This window comes from Stegastes partitus, unplaced genomic scaffold, assembly GCF_000690725.1.
Source record: "Stegastes partitus isolate 25-593 unplaced genomic scaffold, Stegastes_partitus-1.0.2 Scaffold359, whole genome shotgun sequence".
Lineage (NCBI taxonomy): Eukaryota > Metazoa > Chordata > Actinopteri > Pomacentridae > Stegastes > Stegastes partitus.
The window spans coordinates 1-19,710 of NW_007578090.1; the positions used below are offsets into that span (position 1 = coordinate 1).

A 19,710-nucleotide genomic window follows, 5' to 3' on the forward strand; every position below is an offset into this window, starting at 1 on the left:
CTAAAAAAAGAAATAAGTAATAAGAACAAACAGATTATAAACCTAGATCACAGCAGGTGGGACAAAGGCCAGTTTAATTATATAAGTCTGAAGTTTATTTTCAAAGCATCAACCAAGACTGTGTGACGAAGCTCTACAGGTCGGCCATTCCACAAGGCCATAACAAAAAATAATAATAAATGTAGCCACAAGAACAGTAAACATTCTGTCCATAGCCTCAAGAAAATTTGTCAAGCCACTGCAACTTATATTAAACATTAAAACTATAACATATGTGCAAACTGTTTGGCATATTTTGGTAGCAACTTAGAGGTCACATTTGAAATATAGTTACACCCATAAACACAATAATGACACTACTGCAAATATGACTGTGAAACTGAACAATATGTTTGACTTTAACAAACATTACAATTATATTTTGACTTTTTGATTATCAGTATCATGTTGTTTTTAAAGGCTTTAACACCTATTATTATTATTATTATTATTATTATTATTATTATTATTATTATTATTATATCCATTTTCTAAAAAACAAACAAACATACAAATAAACCAACAAAAAAAAAAGATTTATAAAGGCCTGGACGCCCTCCGGTGTACACGACATGTGAGTGAAGTCCACGTATCCCACAATCCTCTGCGGCCAGCTCAACCCCTCTTAGTTTTTGCATCCGGGTCTGAGCTTCCTTTTCCTCCGTGCCTAGATGCGATGAGGACCTAGGTCTGTCCGGACCTCAGAAAAATCCGAATCCATCCTTGTAAAAGGCACCACCGAACGTCGCCAAAATGACCGAGCAGATGACAGTGAGGGGGACCCTGAAGGGCCACAGTGGATGGGTCACCCAGATCGCCACTACGCCCCAGTACCCCGACATGATTCTGTCGGCGTCCCGAGGTGAGGCTTCCCCCGCCGGTTCCGCCAACATGGCTAGCATAGCATAGCATTAGTCAAGTAGCTGCTCGGCTGCTGTAACGTAAGACAAACTAATTTGCTGGCGTTAGAAACGTGTATATGATAAAGTTACAGCCACGTAATGTCTTCCACGGTGTTTACACTCACACATTCTAGTATGTTGGGGGGTAGAAGCAGGTTAGCCAAGATGGCTAACGCTGTCTGGTGTCATCTGTAACTGAGCCGTTGGAACCCACAGTGACTCTGTGACACGTGTAATTACACACACAGGTGGTACTGCACAAGTAGTTGCATGTAAAACTGCGTATTTAGCAACAAACCACTTCTAACCGTCATAGACTGATCCTGCTGACCAGATGCTTCGTTGCTTTGCTTGGAAATGCACTAGCTAGCACACTGCTAGCATTGCATGCTAAAGTTTAAAATAGGAGCTCCTACCTGAGCATGGATCTCCAGTTTAAAATAAATATTGTGTATTGCTGTTTTTCAGACAAGTCTATCATCATGTGGAAACTGACCCGTGATGAGACCAACTATGGCATCCCCCAGCGTTCTCTGAAGGGCCACTCTCACTTCGTAAGTGATGTTGTCATCTCCTCAGATGGACAGTTTGCCCTGTCAGGTGCCTGGGATCACACCCTCCGCCTGTGGGACCTCACCACGTAAGTTTCTTCTGTATTGGATCGATGATTGAGAGTCAAGGTGGAAAACTGCTTCTTTCAATGTACATGATTTGTCTATGGAGCACCACTTAAGCCACAGTTGTAACTTAATAACTCAGTGCAGTTGGAGCTTAACATAATAAAAACACTGGGTAAAGAGTAGTAGGTTTCTTCATGTTGTACTGTTTTGTATGTTTGTTTTTCTCCTGAACATCTGGTACCAAAATGACAGTCTAAAAAAAATGTATGCTGCCAGTTTACCATCAGTTAGTTGCAACTCTCTGCTGAACTGCATAGTGACTGCGTCAGGCCTTTCTTTCTCCACTCTTTTGTTTGGTCAAATCAAATATAGATACAGCCTAAGTTGTTTAAATCTGGCCATGTTGCTTGACTTTGCAACAGCTTCATTGATCAGAGCACCCTATTTAATAGTGGCTCGTATCAAGGTTGGACAGTATGGCTCAGCTCTAAAATTATATGTGTCCCACGTTTCTCCTGAATTGTCTCTAAATAAATTTTGTTTAGCCAGATGGTAATAAATGCCATTAGATTAGATAATCCTTTAACAGATAACTTTTGTTAGTAGGCCAGTATGATCACTTTAAATTGGCCAGCCAACACTGCAAACTGCCATCCAATGTAGTCTGAAAGAGTATTATGGAGTTCTACGAACTTTATTCCTCCCACTTTCCTGAAATTAAGTTTTAGTAATTTAGGTTCTGTTTCAAAACTCAAAGCACGCTGGCATTAAATGCTGTACTTTGTTATTATCCATCCATGAAGGCCACAGTCATAAAGCTTAAGTCCAGTAATCATTTTAAACAGTCTGATTTCCCAGCAAAGTCCCAGCTATGAAAGGTAGCTGATTTTGTTTGTATCAATAGAAATTCATAGAATTAAAGTTTTGTCTTTACTTACGTTTCCATTTACTACAAGAAGTACCCCGACTGAAAATCTGAAATGGAACATTGCTGTAATTTTTTTCCTCAATGTTAATTGAACTCAATTTGCTCATTGGAAACAATTTTTCACCTGAATGTTTTTTTTGTTTGTTTGTTTTGTCTTTTTTTCCCCATCTATTTAGGAAGTTATTTGCTTTTGATCTGTGCTGGACTCAATGCTGTTGCAACTCAATTATACTTTTTCATTGTGATGCAGTTCATGGAGCCTGTTTTAGTGGACTGTGAATTCCACAGCTTTGTACAATGAGTCATGATTTTCAGCCTTTGCAGTGTGAACATAGACGCATGAAATCGTTTAGGGACAAAGTTATCCTGACTGTTGAATAGCATTTAGCTGCAGCAACAGTAGACATGCTCATGATTCTAAATGAGTGTCGTAAGATGCAAAGGTGTGTTATTCATCTGAAATGTTTGTATGTTCCCACAGTGGCCTCACTACCCGCTCATTTGTTGGACACACCAAGGATGTTTTGAGCGTGGCTTTTTCTGCTGATAACCGCCAGATTGTGTCTGGCTCCCGAGACAAGACCATCAAGCTGTGGAACACTCTTGGAGTCTGCAAGTACACCATCCAGGTGAGCCGCCAACTCGTGCTGCTTCCACGCAAGTTGCAGTCTGTCTTTCTGTCTTTGTGTCAGTGGAAATAGATTTTAATTATGGTGTTGTTACCTTGAACTGCTTATTAGTTAGATTTTTGAACTGGTGGCTTAAGCTTTATCAAACACAGTTCAAATTGATGTCCAAACCCAAACTTGCTGCTCAGTGTGTATAGTGGAAACGATACTGAACTGGCTTTTTACTGCAGTTGGTTGATTGTAATATTGCCAGGTCTTAATATAGTCAACAAATGATGCAGTTGCCATAGTTGGCTGAACCTGTAGAGTATTTGGCTTTAATGTTAACAAGATACCAAACAAAACACTTTACTGTTAGGATTTGTTTTCCCACATTGCTTGCCTGTTCATAGTGATTTCTTGTGGCTGTAACAAATTAAACAGTGAAGTCGGGCATCCAGAGAATCTTGCATCAACAATTTATGTACCTCTTTGATTTACAGGAAGAGAGCCATTCTGAGTGGGTATCTTGCGTTCGCTTCTCCCCCAACAGCAGCAACCCCATCATTGTCTCTTGCGGATGGGACAAGATGGTCAAGGTATGTTGTTCTTTTGAAAACCTCCCCCTCAGTTTTTGCCTCAGAGTTCTCATCCTTGTGACTGTAGATTAGAAAAAGGACCTAAAGGAAAGTTGGTCTGAACTGGTTTGTTTGCTCAATGGTTTAAAAAAATAAAAATAGAAATTGCATGTATTTCCTGACACCCTTACTGATGAGAATTCTTGTGTTTAGAGAACAAGCCAGATAGCTTTATATGATGATGGTAATAGCAACTCAGATGTAATACAGTCTGCCTGTCCTTTGCTTGAAGGTGTGGAACCTGGCCAACTGCAAGCTGAAGACCAACCACATTGGCCACACTGGCTTCCTGAACACAGTGACCGTCTCTCCTGATGGCTCCCTGTGTGCTTCTGGTGGAAAGGTAAGATACACGTCTTTTTGTACACTACCATAGAGGGGTTTTTGATATCTCCTCACCAGTTCTGAACTCAGTGAAAGTCCCAGTTTAGGCCCAGCTTGCAGGCTTCAGCAGTGATGAATACTTTACATGCTCCTGTTCAACAGTGATGACAAAAGAGGCTGTTTCTGAGTGATACCTGCACTTAAAAAGTCACTGGGCTAGTGCTGAAGATTTGTAAACGTGCTCATGCATCAAACTCTGTGACGGTTAGCTGTTCAGAATCATGTAAAGATCTTGGAAATAGTAACTGAAGCATATCTCCTTTCTTTCCATCCATCCAGGACGGCCAGGCCATGCTGTGGGACCTGAATGAGGGCAAACACCTCTACACCCTGGACAGCGGTGACACCATCAATGCCCTGTGCTTCAGCCCCAACCGTTACTGGCTCTGTGCCGCCACTGGCCCCAGCATTAAGATCTGGGTAAGACTTAATGCTATATACCTCATGATCAGCATATACATGGTGTAAAATTAAAGGTGCAGCATAAAGAACAGTGATGAAACTTCCAATGCCAACTGTACTCTTTTGATGATATCAGAGGCTGTTTCTGAGCTCAGGCCTTGTCCAACTTGTTAACTCAGTGATACATTTTGATACCTTAACTTCTGTCCTTCAACTTTTTGTAATTCAGTGATTGCACTACTTGTGGTTTCTCTTCCCGTGTAGGATCTGGAGGGCAAGATCATTGTGGATGAGCTGAGACAGGAAGTGATCAGCACAAACAGCAAGGCTGAACCCCCACAGTGTACCTCCCTGGCATGGTCTGCTGACGGACAGGTACGGAACATTCAGCTCTGTCGGACCTTTCAGCACAGATGACTAACTAGTCCAGTTAGTGGGTTTAGTGTTGCGTCCCCAGTGATTATACCCATTCACTTTTAACTCTGATGTCCACTGGTGACAGTCCTGCAAATATGAGGGGCACTAGAAACACTTTTCGTTTATTAATACACTATAAAATAATAAAACATGCACATTTATGAATTTAATTGATAACTTTCCTCCCCCTTTATTTCTTTACAGACCCTGTTTGCTGGCTACACTGACAACCTGATCAGAGTGTGGCAGGTTACTATTGGAACTCGATAAGAAGCCCTCGTTTCAGCAACTTTGAATAAAAGACTGTTTGAAAAAGAACGTGTGCCGTCTTGGTGTCAACATTCTGTAATATTGATGGTTCTAAAAGATGCAAAAAGTAATCAAAGCTAAAACTTTAGCAAACTTTGCATTGCAGTGGGGGGACATCGAACTTTTGTTCTTAGGTCTTGAAGATATTTCACCTCTCGTCCAAGAGGCTTCTTCAGGATAATGTGTGAGATGCGTGTCCAGTTGCTTTCTACAGAAACATCAAGACTTGGGTGACAGTTGACACATCAGCAGGAACAACATTTTATTACAAACCGCAAAGTGTACATTTGCAAAAATGGTGTCATGCAAATAGAAGTAAAACAGATGTTTAAAAATGTGTCTAAAGTTTGGTTTAGAAAGGAAAAAATTTCAAGATTAGAAGTTAAAATAAAATACAATTGCGTTTTTCAGCACCAGTTGTGGTGTAAACTAGAAAATAAGGAACCTGTTTATTGTGGATCTAACATATTGATGCAATTCGTGTATAAAACACGAGCAAATCAAGACAAGCTGATATTTGTTAAAAAAATATGTGGCTGTTGTAAATATTTGCCAAGATTTAGGCGTTTGTAAAGTTTTTGTTGTCCTGTCTGGGGTGCCGTAGCCATGAAACAGTATCTTAGCAACCAGAATACAGACATGCTGAATGTGAAGCGGTGGTTTAAATGACGGTAGCAGCTTTGTCGTTTTTGTTTTGTTTTGTTTTGTTTCTTTAGAAAGAATATGAATTTAAGCGACGCACGGTGTTTCGTGTAATCCAGTGTTGCTAATGTGAACTTAAATACTGCCTAACAGTGTTCCGTTGACTGGTTCCATCGTAATTCTAGCAACAGGTTTCATTAGCTTGTGTGAGCTAATGTTAGCATCCAGGTGAAAATGGAGCAAACCTCACGTCCTCGTATTTATGTAGAAAGAACACTGGCCATCATCAAACCAGATGCACATCACAAAGCTGAGGAGATTGAGGATACCATCCTCAAGGCGGGCTTTATCATCCTGCAGGTCAGTTCTAAGTCCTAATACAAAACACAGAGGTGGGCGCAGCAACATTAACGTCTGCACACTATAGGACTGTAATGTGTCGGGAAGTGGTTGATTTAGCTGATGATTTTTGAGGCAATCATTTGTGTAATTATTTTTTACAGTGAAATGCAACCGCAAAATGCATGTTTCTCCGACTGTGTATATAGCTTGACCAATGCAATGCTGATATAATCATCAGATTTATAAATATAGTCGGTATTGGCTGACGTGTAACAAGTAGTTGAAGTATAAAAATGAAAGAGGAAAAAAAAAAAAAAGAAACTGTCGCCATCATATAGTTTGTCCACTAGAGGGCGTTAGCAATATTCAGGCAATCATGAATAGTATTGTATCAATGACAGTACAATTTTACCATTTTGTCAAACTCTTTAGCAGAAAGATGTACATTGGCCACAAATTTCAGTGTCACTAAGTTTTTAATCACATTTGGAGAACAAAATAATCTAGTAAGTAATGAAGAACCAAGAAAAATGTATGTGATTTTGCATTTTCTAATTATGTTTGTCAAATCGTGCAGTATTCTCCAACAACTTGGATTTTTTTCTTGGACATTAATTGCTCATTCCTGTTTATACATGAATTACCATGTAGATGATCTCAGTGACACCCCCCCTTTAGTAGTTTGTAAAAATTAATCTGAACCATCTGAAGTGGTTAATCGTATTCACTAGGTTTGGTTCATCTCTCTGCTCATTTCACTGAAATGTCCAACACTTAATCCCTGTTGAAGAAGCGGAAGCTGCATCTAAGTCCAGAGCAGTGCAGCGACTTCTACGCAGACCAGTATGGAACGCTCTTCTTTCCCAGCATGACAGCCTTCATGAGCTCAGGCCCTATCATTGCCTTGATGCTGGCTCGCGACAACGCTATTGCCCACTGGAAGTCCATCATAGGGCCTGTCAGCAGCACCAAGGCCAGAGAAACTCATCCAGAATGGTCAGGCCTACACATTTCTAAATATACGTGTGTGTGTGTGTGTGTGTGTGCATTTAAATTACATGATAAGCATTTCTGCATTTTATGAAAGGCTGATCATGGAAAGTGTAGTGTGCTTATGAATCATCCTGTAATCCTTGTCATAAAATAATTCAAGATATTGAAGGTGCATCAAATATCTGCTGAGAAACAAAATATATAAAATAAACCTTCAGTATACGTTAAATAGCTTTCAATTACTATGAATTTTCCTACCCAAATATAAGTTCTGTAGATGTTCCATATTATGTGAGCGTGCCCACATTATGGTGTCACAAATAAATGGCTATTTCTGCTCTCCGATGATTCTCCAACTATTATAATGCACAGTGCAAAGTTTACCGTGCCCTTTGAGTCTGTGCCATCCCATGACTTTGTATATTAACTTTTATTTTACATAGGGGTAAAGGTCTGCACTATGACAACAAGACTGGCACTGATATAAATAAATATGCTGTATTTTTTTGCAGCCTTAGGGCAAAATATGGCACTTCTGACCTGAAAAACGCACTACATGGCAGCGAGTCATTTCCTGCAGCTGTGAGAGAGATCAGATTCATGTTCCCAAACTGTAAGTATCTCACAGATGCTGTTTTTCACATAGAGATTCAGTTAATACTTACAATTCACGCGGTCTCTCTGTGTCTGCAGCTGTAATTGAGCCCTTTCCCTCAAGAGAAGCAACCGAACAATACCTGAGCAGGTATGTATACCCAGTTCTGCGACGTGGGCTCATTGAGCTTTGCAAGGAGAAGCCTCTCCACCCCTGTGTAAGTATTCATGTGAAATATGTTACAATAAACAGATTTATTCCCTGGGTATTTACAGTATTTCTTGCTTTTAAACATCGTTGTTGCCATATTGATTGCTGGTGCCGAGTTTTGCCTGACGTCTTCCTCCATCATCCTGCACTTTCAATAGACTTGGCTCGCTGACTGGCTGATTAAAAACGATCCAAACAGTCCTCAAATATGTGATGGAGGCATTGTGGAAGAACAAGAGCAGCAGGGGGACAGGGAATAGAGAAGGACAAATACATCTTTTCTGTTCATTTTTTTCTTTTTTGATAAATTAATTGGTTCAGTGCTATGAAGACATGAAATGTATTTTCAAGACTGTTCATTTGTGTTGTTTGTTTTTTTGTATAAATCAGAATTGCCTGGTATATCAGTCAGTGGGTTAGAACATCTGCATTTGGTGAAGTGAACGTAGTTGCACTGAAACAAAATGGACGAGTTGTATGACCTCATTTGAGATGAGAACGTTAACTAGGTTGGACTAGATAATGTAATTTGGTTTACCTGCTATGACCTGCTTCTGATCCTGTCCCTCCTCTGGAAATGGTTTGCAAACACAAAATGTACCATTTTTAAAGTGCTTATTTGTGCATGTGGATATTTAATAAATGTGTTACCGAATGTCCAAAGTCGATTATTTCCGTTGGTTATATGGAGTGATAAGTGATTAAGTGGCAACTAACAGACAGACAATTTTGAAACAGAATTCCAAGTACAGTTCCAGCATTAGCATTATGTTGTGTTTTTGTTTTTCAGCAATCATAAAAAGTATTTTTGGAAAAAGACTGATTGTAAATAATTGCTTGTACCCAGTGTTCAAGGCCATTTTGTTCTGCAATATCTAACTATGTTTGTAGCTTTGTATGTATGTGGTCCCTCGACAATGATAGTATGACATAAAGCACTTCTGGCTATAAAACAAGAAAGAGATAGAAAGATCTATTAAGTGTGTTTCTTTTTATCGAACAGACCCAAAGATGGTACTTACTTGAAACTGTGCATTCAGAGTCAGCTTTATTGGCCAAGGATGTGTGCACAAAGAGGGATTTGAGTCTGTCTTTTTTTTTTTTTTTTGCTCTGACATTACTTACACACACACACAAACAAACACTTGCATATTTGCGTTGAAACAAGGTCAACAAGTTAAAGAAATGAAAATGAGTGTTTGATGCATGTAAAACAGCATGTTAAAAGTGAACCCAAACTAGTGCAAATTTTGCAGGTTCTGATGACAGGTATAAATATAGATATTATCAGGTATGTAATATATATCAGAGTGATGGTCTGAAGGAAGAAAGAGAAAATTATGGTTTCATTAATTACCACAAAATCCCCAATGAAACAGCTTGTAACCTGATTTCAGGCTTCTACCATGATGATGTAATAATAATAATTATTTCATAGTATCGCTGTCATTGTATCCATCCCATGTTCAACATTTACACCCAAAATAGATTTCCTCAGCAGCCACTTGCAGCCTAATGTCAATTATTGGTAATGTACGGGGACACTACGGTTTACATTTTTGGACAGTTTCCACACACTGTCCGGGTGACGGCTGTTGCGTTAGACGACATTTTCTGTCGGATTCAGAGTTAATTTGAATTGGAATCGGTAGAAATATACCGCTCACGGTTGCAACACACCGGTGTGGTTGTTTAATTCAGCTGAGTGTGGTTGAAATTGCCGTGCAGTGAACACATCATTTTCAGAAGCAGAAAAGGTACTCTGAGTTCCTTCCTGTGTTCCGAGGGCGTGAACATCTTCTGCAAAAAAAAAACAGAAAAGAAAACGACAGTCGTCTCTAATTGGACGAAACTGTGAGTGACAGCAGGGATCAACCAATTAGATGACTCCTCCGCAGAAATGGCGTTTTTTTCTGCCGGTTCTAGAAAACCAACCACGAGTTGTCGTCGTGTGGGAGAATCCATCTTGAAGAGAGCTCTCCGGTTGTGTGACCAGTAAGCAGATTTTTTCTACTTCTTTAGCCTGTTTTTTTCATTAGGTTGTCACGTAAGTAGTACGATTCTTGTAGTCTTTTCATGTTGTTTTCTGGTAAATGTGGATAAAATGTGTGTTATTGTTTAAAAAAAACAAATGTACACATATATTGCGGCCAGTTCGGCCTCTGAATTACGTAACTGCGAATGTGAGTTGTCCGGGCTCGGTTTATCAGTGTGATACAGATGGTTGCAACTTTTCTAATCTTTGCCTCCAGCAGACATGTACTCAGACATTGGTTAGTTATCTTGTTGTGTAAGCAAGCTGTTGCCATTTCTCGGCTCTCTACAACAAATCGGGCTCTCCTTGAATGTATGGAACGCGTTAGCGCCGGCCAAAATGGTGGGAAATGCACGTATTGGCACCATGTAAATGGCGAGGCATGTACGGCATGACAGATTATATAACCGCCACAATTTCATAACTTAATTGTTATTTTTCCTTCACGGGCTCAGGCGTAATCGTGCAAAATGTCTGAGGCAGAGCAGCAGTACATGGAAACATCGGAAAACGGCCACGAAGTCGACGATGATTTTAACGGAGCCGGCCACACCGAGGAGGGGAACGACGACAGCGCCGTGAATGACTGCGGAGAGGGAGCAGGGCCCGACACGGACGGGAATTCGCAAAACGGCGGCACGGAGGGCGGCCAGATCGACGCCAGCAAAGGCGAGGAGGATGCAGGGTGAGTTTTTTAAAAAATGACTTGGTATTTCAGGAAACCGTTAGTCACGATAAGCACCGGCGGTTTGCCATGTTTCTTTGTTCAGCCGGCCTTTTGTTGGCGCCATGTGCAGAGCGGAGGGGGGATGGGCGCTCCAGCAGGGATTACATCGAGCACGTAATGGCTCATGAAAAACTATAGATACGAGGCGTCTGCGCTGCTCGTATCGTGGAAATGTTCTGTTTGTTTGAATTATTGTTGTTTAAAAAAAAAAAGCTCGAAGCCACTGCAGCCTCCCCCCCTACGTCACTGGGTCAACAGATGTACTGGAACAGTGTGTACGTTGTGTATATTTACACCCCCCCCTCCTGCCCTGCACCACCCCCCACCGCCATAACATGAAGCTGGAGTAGGGGGTGCTGCTGCTAAACACGTCCCTCTGTCTGTGCACAGGAAAATGTTCGTCGGTGGTCTCAGCTGGGACACCAGCAAGAAGGATCTTAAGGATTACTTCTCTAAATTTGGTGAGGTGACAGACTGCACCATCAAGATGGACCAGGCAACCGGCAGGTCAAGAGGCTTTGGCTTCATTCTCTTCAAAGATGCTGCCAGCGTAGACAAGGTGAGTGGGGAGGCAACTGTGTCGGAACATAAACCGCACCAAGGTATTTACAAGGTGGGATGTTTGAAATGTTTTCTTCTTTTTTTAGGTTCTTGAGCAGAAGGAGCACAGGCTAGATGGCCGACAGATTGACCCCAAGAAAGCCATGGCCATGAAGAAGGATCCTGTCAAGAAAATCTTTGTGGGAGGCCTTAACCCTGACACTTCAAAGGAAGTCATTCAGGAGTACTTTGGGACCTTTGGAGAGGTATCACATTCAATAGATTTGTCATTGCAGTGAAGAAATAAATGTCATTGGCTGCTTCAGAAGTTTGTTTTTTCGTCTTTTGCAGATTGAGACCATTGAGCTTCCACAAGATCCAAAGACTGAGAAGAGGAGGGGATTCGTATTTATCACATACAAAGAAGAGGCTCCCGTCAAGAAGGTCATGGAGAAGAAGTACCATAACGTCGGTGGAAGCAAGGTAATGGCGCAGTGCGCATTGGAAATTGGATAAAAATGGACTTGGGTTTGTGATTTTTGCATTGCACACTAAAAGTTAATATCCTCTTGTGTTTTGTTACAGTGTGAAATTAAAATAGCCCAGCCCAAAGAGGTCTACCTGCAGCAGCAGTATGGTGCCCGTGGATACGGCGGACGCGGCAGGGGCCGTGGAGGTAAGCGTCTTAGTATTTATTTATTTATTATATTTTTGAATATGTTTAACTACCTGGATCCTGTGTGCTGGAGAGTTGTGACAAAAGCCTCACCTGTTGTTCCTAGGCCAGGGCCAGAACTGGAATCAAGGCTACAACAACTACTGGAACCAAGGATACAACCAGAACTATAGTTATGGACAGCAAGGCTACGGATATGGCTATGGCAACTATGACTACTCTGCTGGTTATTACGGCTATGGGGCTGGCTACGATTACAGTAAGCGATAAGTGCCCCCAGGAAAAGAAACTGAATGAGAGAAACTTTATTTTCTTGGTCCTCCTTGTTGTACAGAAGAACTCAGTCCCTTTTTCTCTTGTCCTCCAGACCAGGGCAATACAAGCTATGGGAAAACTCCAAGACGTGGAGGCCACCAGAGTAGCTACAAGCCATACTGATCACACGTAGTGCAGGTATGCATTTTTGCATCATCCGTGGTAGTATGAGAACATAGCTGTAACCATTAGTGCCTTTTGACCCCAAAGATCTCCATCTACTCTAAATCCATTCAAGCATTGTGGTGGGGTTAGGGTAGGGCGTGTTGTGGGGTCTGGGATCATTAAAGATGGATTCATTCCACCTGTCAGCCATCTTAAGATGCATCTCTACAAAGACTACTTGATCAATAAGGATTGAGTTGTTGGTGGTTGAGAACAGGAATAAGGACCGTTTCACCTCTCACCAGGGTGCTAGGTGTAATAGCTAGCGGTCGTGTCCCCCCCCCGCCCCCAAAGTGTGTCTGTCCATTCACTGACCTGTCAAACTCATTCATGCACCTGTCTGTCTTTGTGTAACTGCATGCCACAGTTGGTTTATTCTCAGTAACGTTAAGCACCGTGTTTTTCTCTTAAGGTCTAAAGTAAATAAGAAAAAGAGATCCATGGTCTGACCACAGCGAACATGGGCTCTGGCTTTTCCTTTGGAGTTGGCAGAAATTTGGACTCATGCTCCATTTGTACAGATCAAGTGAGGAACTGGGGAAGCAAATGTCACTTTTCCACTTTTTATTTTATATTGTTTTGTGTCCATTTACATTTCCAGTGATGGAAGTGTTATTTTTACTGTACTTTTTGGTACCTTTTTGAATCTAATGTATTGTATGGTTGTATTTTTACATGTCTACTGGATTTACAGACAAGCAGGAGCAAGAGCTTTTAAAGCTCACAAATAAAACATTTTTGCTTTTGTTTTCTTTTGGTGTTTCTAGATCTTTAGTTCTTTTATCCCATGCTGAGTGTTGGATGCGAGTTGCATGGCTTCAGATGTGGGGTGAGGTAAAATAAGGGATTTAAACTAATCAAAGGGTTCTTTGTAAGCGTGTCAAGTGAATGTTTGCAGATGGCTTTGTAGACGAAGACAACCAGCATTTTTTTTTTCTTTTTTTTCCCTTTGGCTTTTAAGGAGATTCTTCCCCCATCATGTCTGCAATTTTAAGTGGCTTTACTAGTGTTATTCAACTCAATGCAAGCCTGTTAATGTAAGAGGGTAATCCCTCTCTCACTGGAAACTCATTCCTCTAGTGTCTTGGGCAAATTGGTAGAAATAAACTTTTGGTTTATATTACACTTGGATCTTTTTGTTATTATTTGTAAACGTAATGTTAAATGTTTTGTACTGTTAAATGGCTTGCTTGTTTTGTCTCAAGTAATGTTAACATCTCTACGGATGCCTCTATGGAAAGCTGTGGCAGAGGGCTTCACTACCTGCAGGATAACTGGCTGAGTGTTAATACCCACCCCACTAGATGTGAAACTGCAATACTTGAGCATTTTTGTGAATGTGTCCACGAGTTAAAAGCTAGTGGTCTGGTAAGTGCTTAACTCAACCATATTGTGTATTAAGAACATGTTGCTGATCAGTGTTAGGTTGAGGCTCTTTAGCCAAACAGTTGCTGCTGTGGGTAAAACACCGTATGAGTCCAGATTAAAAATGTTAACTGTTTATTAGTTTCAGTTTAAAAAAACAAAGTAAGTGTGGAATTTCATTAGTGTTACATTAGCATCTTCTGGTATATATTCATCTTCCAGGTGCAAACAACGTGCTGTAGCCGGCACCACTTAATGTTCATTTGGCTGGTTATCACTGATTGCATCTTCTACCAAAATGGCAACATGAATTGGCGCTGTGAACACCTGGAACAAAACATTTACAATGACATTTCAGTTTACATTTGTACACTTTCCAGTGAATCACAGCAGTGATCCTTACATAACATTATTTAAAATCCACTCTCATTGCTATTTAATCTTTGATACACCATGCTCTGATCAAAAGTTACACTCCTTAAAAACAGTGAGTCCCACGCAGTGATCAGTGTTGAGTAGAAGGAGGCAACATGTTCTGCCAAGTGAGATGAAGCTGTTTGATCTACTGGAGCCTGAAGTATAGATACCCATATCTCTACCTCTGATCGTTATGAATGTGATCACCTGACAATGTCTGATGCAATTAAAAGTTTTCTACAGGTTTAACAAACCTTAGATGTCTTCCTTTTCCAGTTTGAGGTTATTGGCTTTCATGTCTGTAACAACAAGGACTTTGATGAATTTCTCTGTACTCAAATTATAAACATGTGCAATTAACTGTTCATAGACATCTTACACAGTGTTGAGACGTCTACTCGTATGACATGAGGTGTCAAGTGGATGGCATGCGTTCACAGCTGTGAAGGTGGTGTTTGTGTAACTAACCTGTGAGGATGCCATCGATACATTGTGCCACCAGTTCTGCATTATCCATGCTGAAGCACATGGGAGGCTTAAACTTCACCACGTTTTCCCAGGGGCCGTCCGTACTGACACAGATTTGATGCTCTTCCTTCAACCTAACAAAGAGTACACTGAGTTGAGTCCTAGAGCACCTTACTGTAGACACCATGTATACAAAATTCAAGTCATAGGTGGCATCTTTTTTCCCTGAAAGCAACACTTGCAATGTAATCCCACACCTCTTCACCACCCATGCTGCTGTTTCTGTAGCAGGGGTCTTCTTCTTTCTGTCTGTAACCAGCTCAAGTCCCACAAACAGTCCGACACCTCTGCATAAATGGAAAAAGCATGTTTTAGCATTTGAGTAAAGTGGAGAAAAAGAACATACTTACATATGTTTTAAATAAATGGCCTGCCATCATAATTTACAGTTGTACACTGCAAAACTGTCTATGTGAATACTACCAAAATCCATCAATTCTGACGCAATTTCATGCATAACTTCAAATTACTGCAGGAAGGGTAAGACTATTGCATGACACAGTAGGGAGGACTTATTACTTTGAGGTTTAGCAAGGTAAATGCTTGTGATATATGTTAAAAATAGGTTTTTATTACATTTTTTCTCAATTTGTGCTTGTCAGTAACTAATTTTGGACTCTTTGCTAAGGCTCTTTTTTTAAAAAAGATGTTGCTCCCATATCCACACAGGTGTTTTCAATAACTGACTTAACCACTTCAGGTTGCACTTAGGAGTTATGTTGGAAGTGTGCTGAGGTCGATAGGTGCTGTATGATGAACATGGGCCAGTTTTAAAAAGGGTATACCTCTATGTGCTGTTCTTCTGCTGCTACATAACTGGTACATAATGCAAGTGTTTTCTTAGATCACATGATTTTTTTTTTGGTTGTTGAGCAATCCTTGCTGTTAAACTCTAAAAAAATCCTGGGTGATAAATGAGTGTAACCACTTTCAACCACAACATTTGCAAGAAAACTGAAATCTGAGAGACATCAGTCAAGCACTGTACATGCTCACAAGAAAATCCTAACAAGACAAGATAACAAAAGATGATCCTTTATTTATTCTACAGGAAATTCTCGGAAATTTGTAATGTTACAGCAGCAAAGGGAACAGAGCAAAAATGTAGGGCGTATCAGTAAAACAGTAGAACAATGAATATAAACAAGCACTGTTGATAAGGTACAGATTCCTCTACATGAAGAAAATGTAAATATTGCACAGACTCCTCTGAATGTGGAAAATGATGGGTTATTCTATACGAAGAAAAATGCTGATATTGAATAGATTCTGTCCAATATCACATCAGTGAAAACACCCGTGTGGACGTCTTAGCCGGTTGTAGGTGAGATTTAATGAGTGTGTGCAGCGAACTGGTATTAGATGACAACTAAATGTTGGCCAGATTTTCCTTATTGTTTAATATTATTACTACTTTTTACCTGATTTAGTACCATGGATTAAAATAAAAAAAAATACTATTATGACTTTAAAGAGCCTGAGTGCATAAGTCATGGCATCCTTACCTGACATCTCCAATGATTTCATGTCGTGTTTGTAGTTTTGTGAACAAATCCTTAAGATGTGCTCCCACCCTTGTGGCATTTCCTCTTAGGTCCTCCTCCTCTATCACATCGAGGACTGCCAGGCCAATTGCACAGGACACTGGGTTCCCTCCGAACTGCATGTAGTCGGAGAGAAAATAAATGATTCATCTTGATAGTATGAATGCTTGCATAGCAGTAGTACATACAAGAGTGACTTAATAACTTTCAGTCAGTCAAAACAAGCACCTTTACATCAAAAAACACCCCTTTTACCTTTGTATCTTGAAAGACTATCCTCTTACAACTTAATCAGTTCTGTGTTGAATGGTCAACTTATTTCAGATTACATAAGTGTATCAGTATCACTGGTTTAGTACCGTGGCTGCCTCTGGAAGTGGACAAATTTAGAGATGATGCTTTATTAAATGTACTAAGGCTACTGTGTAGTTACCGTATTGAAGTACTCCACTCCGTTCGCTGTGAAAGCTTCTGCTATCTCCACAGTAGTTGCCACACATGCCAAGGGATGCCCATTTCCCATCGGTTTGCCCATCGTCACTATGTCTGGACAGAAATCCTCTCCCTGCAGCTGAAAAGCCCAGAACTGATTTCCCACACGTCCGAAACCGGTCTGCACCTCGTCTGCCACAAACACTCCACCAGCTGAGCGCACGTATCTGCGGAGAGCATGAAGGAGATGCACCACACCACCGTTATTGTAAATGTACCCGAGCAAAAACCAATTAAAACAACAACAACAACCAGAAAACTGAATCACTACTCACTCTGCAACTTTATTTGAGTACCCTTGGGGCAAAATGATCTGTCCTCCAACACTAGGCAACGATTCAGCAAAGAAGGCAGAAATCTATGGGGGATAAAGTCATAAATAAGCAACATAAAGACCATGCACTGGTTGTGTTTATTATAGACCTTTTCCAAGTGTCTCTGTGTAGTGGTGACACCTCTGACAGTCACAGATTGTATTGAGGCTGTGTTAAAGCGTACCTTACGGCCTTTGCTGTGCACTTCTTCTATTAGGTCTTTTACTGTATCAGCATATGCTTGTCCAGGGTTGGGGTGATCTTCCCTGTAAATTCCTCTGTAGGTGTCTGGTAAGGGTGCCTGGGAGGATGAGACGCCTTCTTTGAGATAAGCAAGAGTCCACTGTTGGATAGCGGCTTGTGCAATGATAGTTGTATTACGCTACACACCACATGAACCCATTCTTTCTGTCCTGCCAGTTTCCGGAACTTGTAAGGACTAATGTCGATGAGGGACATTAGATGTCCATGGTAAGCACTAATATAGAGGGAGAGTTCATTGTAATTGAAAAGCAAGTGTATTGTCAGATGGTGAAGGTGTTGTATAGGAACACAATACTTACTGGTCAAGCACTATGACATCGTCATGTTGGGTGTACTGCTGTGCCAAGCGTAAAGCAAGATCGTTGGCCTCTGAACTGTCAGAGAAACAAGATACAAAATCACTGTAAGATCCAATATTATGCCCCTTTCTGCAAAGTCTCTTATGTCTCCAGAATGTGTCTTATAACTTTTCAGCACAAATACCTTTCCGATAACTGTATAATGCCTGGTTTTAGCACTATTCTAGCCTGGCTACAGCTGAGCTGCTGCTGCCCATGTCCCCTTCTGGAAGAGGACTTTCTTTGTGACTGACAGCACAGAGCACCTCAGTTAGCCACATGGCAGAGGACACGGAAAACTTTGGGTGTGTAAGAGCAGGCTTTCCTATCACTGCTAACTTTCTCTCTGAGCAATCATTTTACATGGAAATTTTCACAACACGGACATTTTTAGCTCTCGTATGGTGATTTTGTCATATGATGTTGCTGCTAAGCAGTAGTGCAAAGCAACCACTTGGACATGGCTTTAAAATGACTGCTGGTTGGCATGTTGTCTCAATGAGCTGCAAATCAGTGACAGTTTCATACTTTCATACTAAAAATATGTAAATTCTCCTGTATTAAAATGCAGTACAGATGAGCAAGAGAAGCAAACACTGGTGGAGTTTAGGGTGCATTGAAGCACATATATATGTATTAGTGTATATATATGTATATTAGTCCCAGAACGTGCTAACACAAAGGATTTTCCTATTGTGGTGGTGACATTGTCATCAGTAGTAAAAGTAATCCACTTGGTCTTCAGTTCCTCAGAAGCTGGGAGTGCATGAAGACTCTGGCGTTCACTCTTGCAGCCAACAGCAGACCATTTGGTGTTTTTTGCTGGTGGCAGAAGCTGACAGGTAGCTGCTCTTTGTGAATGGCTCATCTAACAGGCAGCAGGTCGTGAAAGTGCAGGATTATGCAAAGTTTGAATTAGACAATTATTGACGTGCTTGCAGATGAGTAATTTTTTTTTTCCTGGCTTGTAAAGCTGGGAGGATATCTGGTTTTGGAGGGGCATGAAGAATGGCACCTTCATCTTATCAAGTTTTAGTTTACAGCTCCAAGTTTAGAACCACAAAACAATAAAAGTGGACTTTCACCATAATGGACATTTAAGGAATACAATTCTGTGGGATTGTGGGTGTGATAAACAGTATTACTTACCCGGAGTTAACAAAGTAGAAGACACACAGTTTCTCAGGCAGGCTGGCAGCCAGGCGGTCTGCATACAGGACTATGTTGTCATGCAGGAAACGTGAATTTGTGTTCAGGAGGTCCATTTGTGCTGCTGCAGCCTTTGTAATGCTGGGGTGACAATGACCCACTGCATGACACACACAAAGTGTATGTTATTAAAAATGTCTGCCACTAGGAAGCAGAAGTCTACTGTACTGCAAGTTTTTAACGTAATAACAATGGATTATGTACTCAGTGTTACATGTTTTACCGTGATGGACATTACTGATGCAGTCCAGATAGCGCTTCCCACTTTCATCGAACAGATATTGTCCTCTTGCTCTTACTATTTTCACAGGATCTTCTGAATAAAACAGCCGCAATGACTGTCTGAAATCGCAGGAATTAATACGTGTCAGAAGCACTATGAGAACAAGAAAATACCAATAGGTTTTACTTTACATACCCAATTAACCTCTTCCTCATTGCGAGAGTTTCTTCTTTCTTGAGTTTTTCTAGTGCCATAACTTCCTTCGTCTTTCTATATTACATATACCGCAGACTGCCGTAGAAACTCACGGAGGGCTACGCTATTAGCGTGAGTTTAAAGAAATGAAGCTAAGTCAAAACATCCACCACGCATGCGTTAGTAGTAGAGTTGGGTTCACTTCCCACGGTTCATTCAGCTTAAGTATTTTGTAATGTTTTCCTTTTTTCCTGTTGCAGACATAGGTGGTCTATTTCGTGATTTCATGGATATTTTGTTATTCAACATATATAGGAAAAAATAATTTAGTTCG

At 40.8% G+C, this 19,710-nt stretch overlaps 4 protein-coding genes across 5 annotated transcripts; 3 read left to right on the forward strand and 1 right to left on the reverse strand.

Moving 5' to 3' along the window:
- The first annotated feature begins 657 nt into the window (after window positions 1-657).
- Window positions 658-5,256, forward strand: rack1 (receptor for activated C kinase 1). The gene is made up of 8 exons (XM_008284425.1): window positions 658-901; window positions 1,410-1,581; window positions 2,971-3,118; window positions 3,601-3,696; window positions 3,968-4,078; window positions 4,399-4,539; window positions 4,786-4,896; window positions 5,143-5,256. Exons 1-8 carry the CDS (start codon window positions 793-795, stop codon window positions 5,206-5,208), a joined length of 954 nt encoding a protein of 317 aa, XP_008282647.1. The 5' UTR covers window positions 658-792; the 3' UTR covers window positions 5,209-5,256.
- Window positions 5,257-6,123: 867 nt separating this feature from the next.
- nme5 (NME/NM23 family member 5) lies at window positions 6,124-8,412 on the forward strand. The gene is made up of 5 exons (XM_008284427.1): window positions 6,124-6,249; window positions 7,022-7,227; window positions 7,737-7,837; window positions 7,918-8,036; window positions 8,188-8,412. The coding sequence occupies exons 1-5, from the start codon at window positions 6,124-6,126 to the stop codon at window positions 8,287-8,289; spliced, it is 654 nt and encodes a 217-aa protein (XP_008282649.1). The 3' UTR covers window positions 8,290-8,412.
- A 1,549-nt stretch (window positions 8,413-9,961) lies between these two features.
- Window positions 9,962-13,612, forward strand: hnrnpaba (heterogeneous nuclear ribonucleoprotein A/Ba). Of its 2 annotated transcripts, none has more exons than XM_008284430.1 (9): window positions 9,962-10,024; window positions 10,520-10,749; window positions 11,182-11,350; window positions 11,439-11,597; window positions 11,683-11,814; window positions 11,917-12,007; window positions 12,114-12,266; window positions 12,375-12,460; window positions 12,900-13,612. In XM_008284430.1, exons 2-8 carry the CDS (start codon window positions 10,535-10,537, stop codon window positions 12,443-12,445), a joined length of 990 nt encoding a protein of 329 aa, XP_008282652.1. In that variant the 5' UTR covers window positions 9,962-10,024; window positions 10,520-10,534; the 3' UTR covers window positions 12,446-12,460; window positions 12,900-13,612. The 2 variants fall into 2 exon arrangements, with proteins under 2 accessions (XP_008282652.1, XP_008282651.1); XM_008284429.1 differs by having other exon boundaries at window positions 9,975-10,076.
- A 358-nt stretch (window positions 13,613-13,970) lies between these two features.
- phykpl (5-phosphohydroxy-L-lysine phospho-lyase) lies at window positions 13,971-19,500 on the reverse strand. The gene is made up of 13 exons (XM_008284428.1): window positions 19,377-19,500; window positions 19,182-19,300; window positions 18,899-19,058; window positions 17,711-17,785; window positions 17,538-17,625; window positions 17,332-17,448; window positions 17,109-17,191; window positions 16,775-17,000; window positions 16,303-16,457; window positions 14,995-15,084; window positions 14,738-14,871; window positions 14,524-14,568; window positions 13,971-14,179 (listed from the first exon to the last, which is right to left on the reverse strand). Exons 1-12 carry the CDS (start codon window positions 19,433-19,435, stop codon window positions 14,525-14,527), a joined length of 1,350 nt encoding a protein of 449 aa, XP_008282650.1. The 5' UTR covers window positions 19,436-19,500; the 3' UTR covers window positions 13,971-14,179; window position 14,524.
- Window positions 19,501-19,710: the final 210 nt, after the last annotated feature.

Excerpts from the sequence above, each read along its gene's own strand:
- nme5 (XM_008284427.1), top strand. The coding sequence starts at position 6,124 with ATGGAGCAAACCTCACGTCCTCGTATTTATGTAGAAAGAACACTGGCC. Across the intron at positions 6,250-7,021 it reads CGGGCTTTATCATCCTGCAG|AAGCGGAAGCTGCATCTAAG; the intron begins GTCAGTTCTAAG and ends TCCCTGTTGAAG. Across the intron at positions 8,037-8,187 it reads AGAAGCCTCTCCACCCCTGT|ACTTGGCTCGCTGACTGGCT; the intron begins GTAAGTATTCAT and ends CACTTTCAATAG.
- hnrnpaba (XM_008284430.1), top strand. The coding sequence starts at position 10,535 with ATGTCTGAGGCAGAGCAGCAGTACATGGAAACATCGGAAAACGGCCAC. Across the intron at positions 10,750-11,181 it reads AAAGGCGAGGAGGATGCAGG|GAAAATGTTCGTCGGTGGTC; the intron begins GTGAGTTTTTTA and ends GTCTGTGCACAG. Across the intron at positions 11,351-11,438 it reads ATGCTGCCAGCGTAGACAAG|GTTCTTGAGCAGAAGGAGCA; the intron begins GTGAGTGGGGAG and ends TTCTTTTTTTAG.
- phykpl (XM_008284428.1), bottom strand. The coding sequence starts at position 19,435 with ATGGCACTAGAAAAACTCAAGAAAGAAGAAACTCTCGCAATGAGGAAG. Across the intron at positions 17,786-18,898 it reads TTCTACTTTGTTAACTCCGG|TTCAGAGGCCAACGATCTTG; the intron begins GTAAGTAATACT and ends TTTCTCTGACAG. Across the intron at positions 16,458-16,774 it reads GAGTGGAGTACTTCAATACG|TTCGGAGGGAACCCAGTGTC; the intron begins GTAACTACACAG and ends GACTACATGCAG.
- rack1 (XM_008284425.1), top strand. The coding sequence starts at position 793 with ATGACCGAGCAGATGACAGTGAGGGGGACCCTGAAGGGCCACAGTGGA. Across the intron at positions 1,582-2,970 it reads CGCCTGTGGGACCTCACCAC|TGGCCTCACTACCCGCTCAT; the intron begins GTAAGTTTCTTC and ends ATGTTCCCACAG. Across the intron at positions 4,540-4,785 it reads GCCCCAGCATTAAGATCTGG|GATCTGGAGGGCAAGATCAT; the intron begins GTAAGACTTAAT and ends CTTCCCGTGTAG.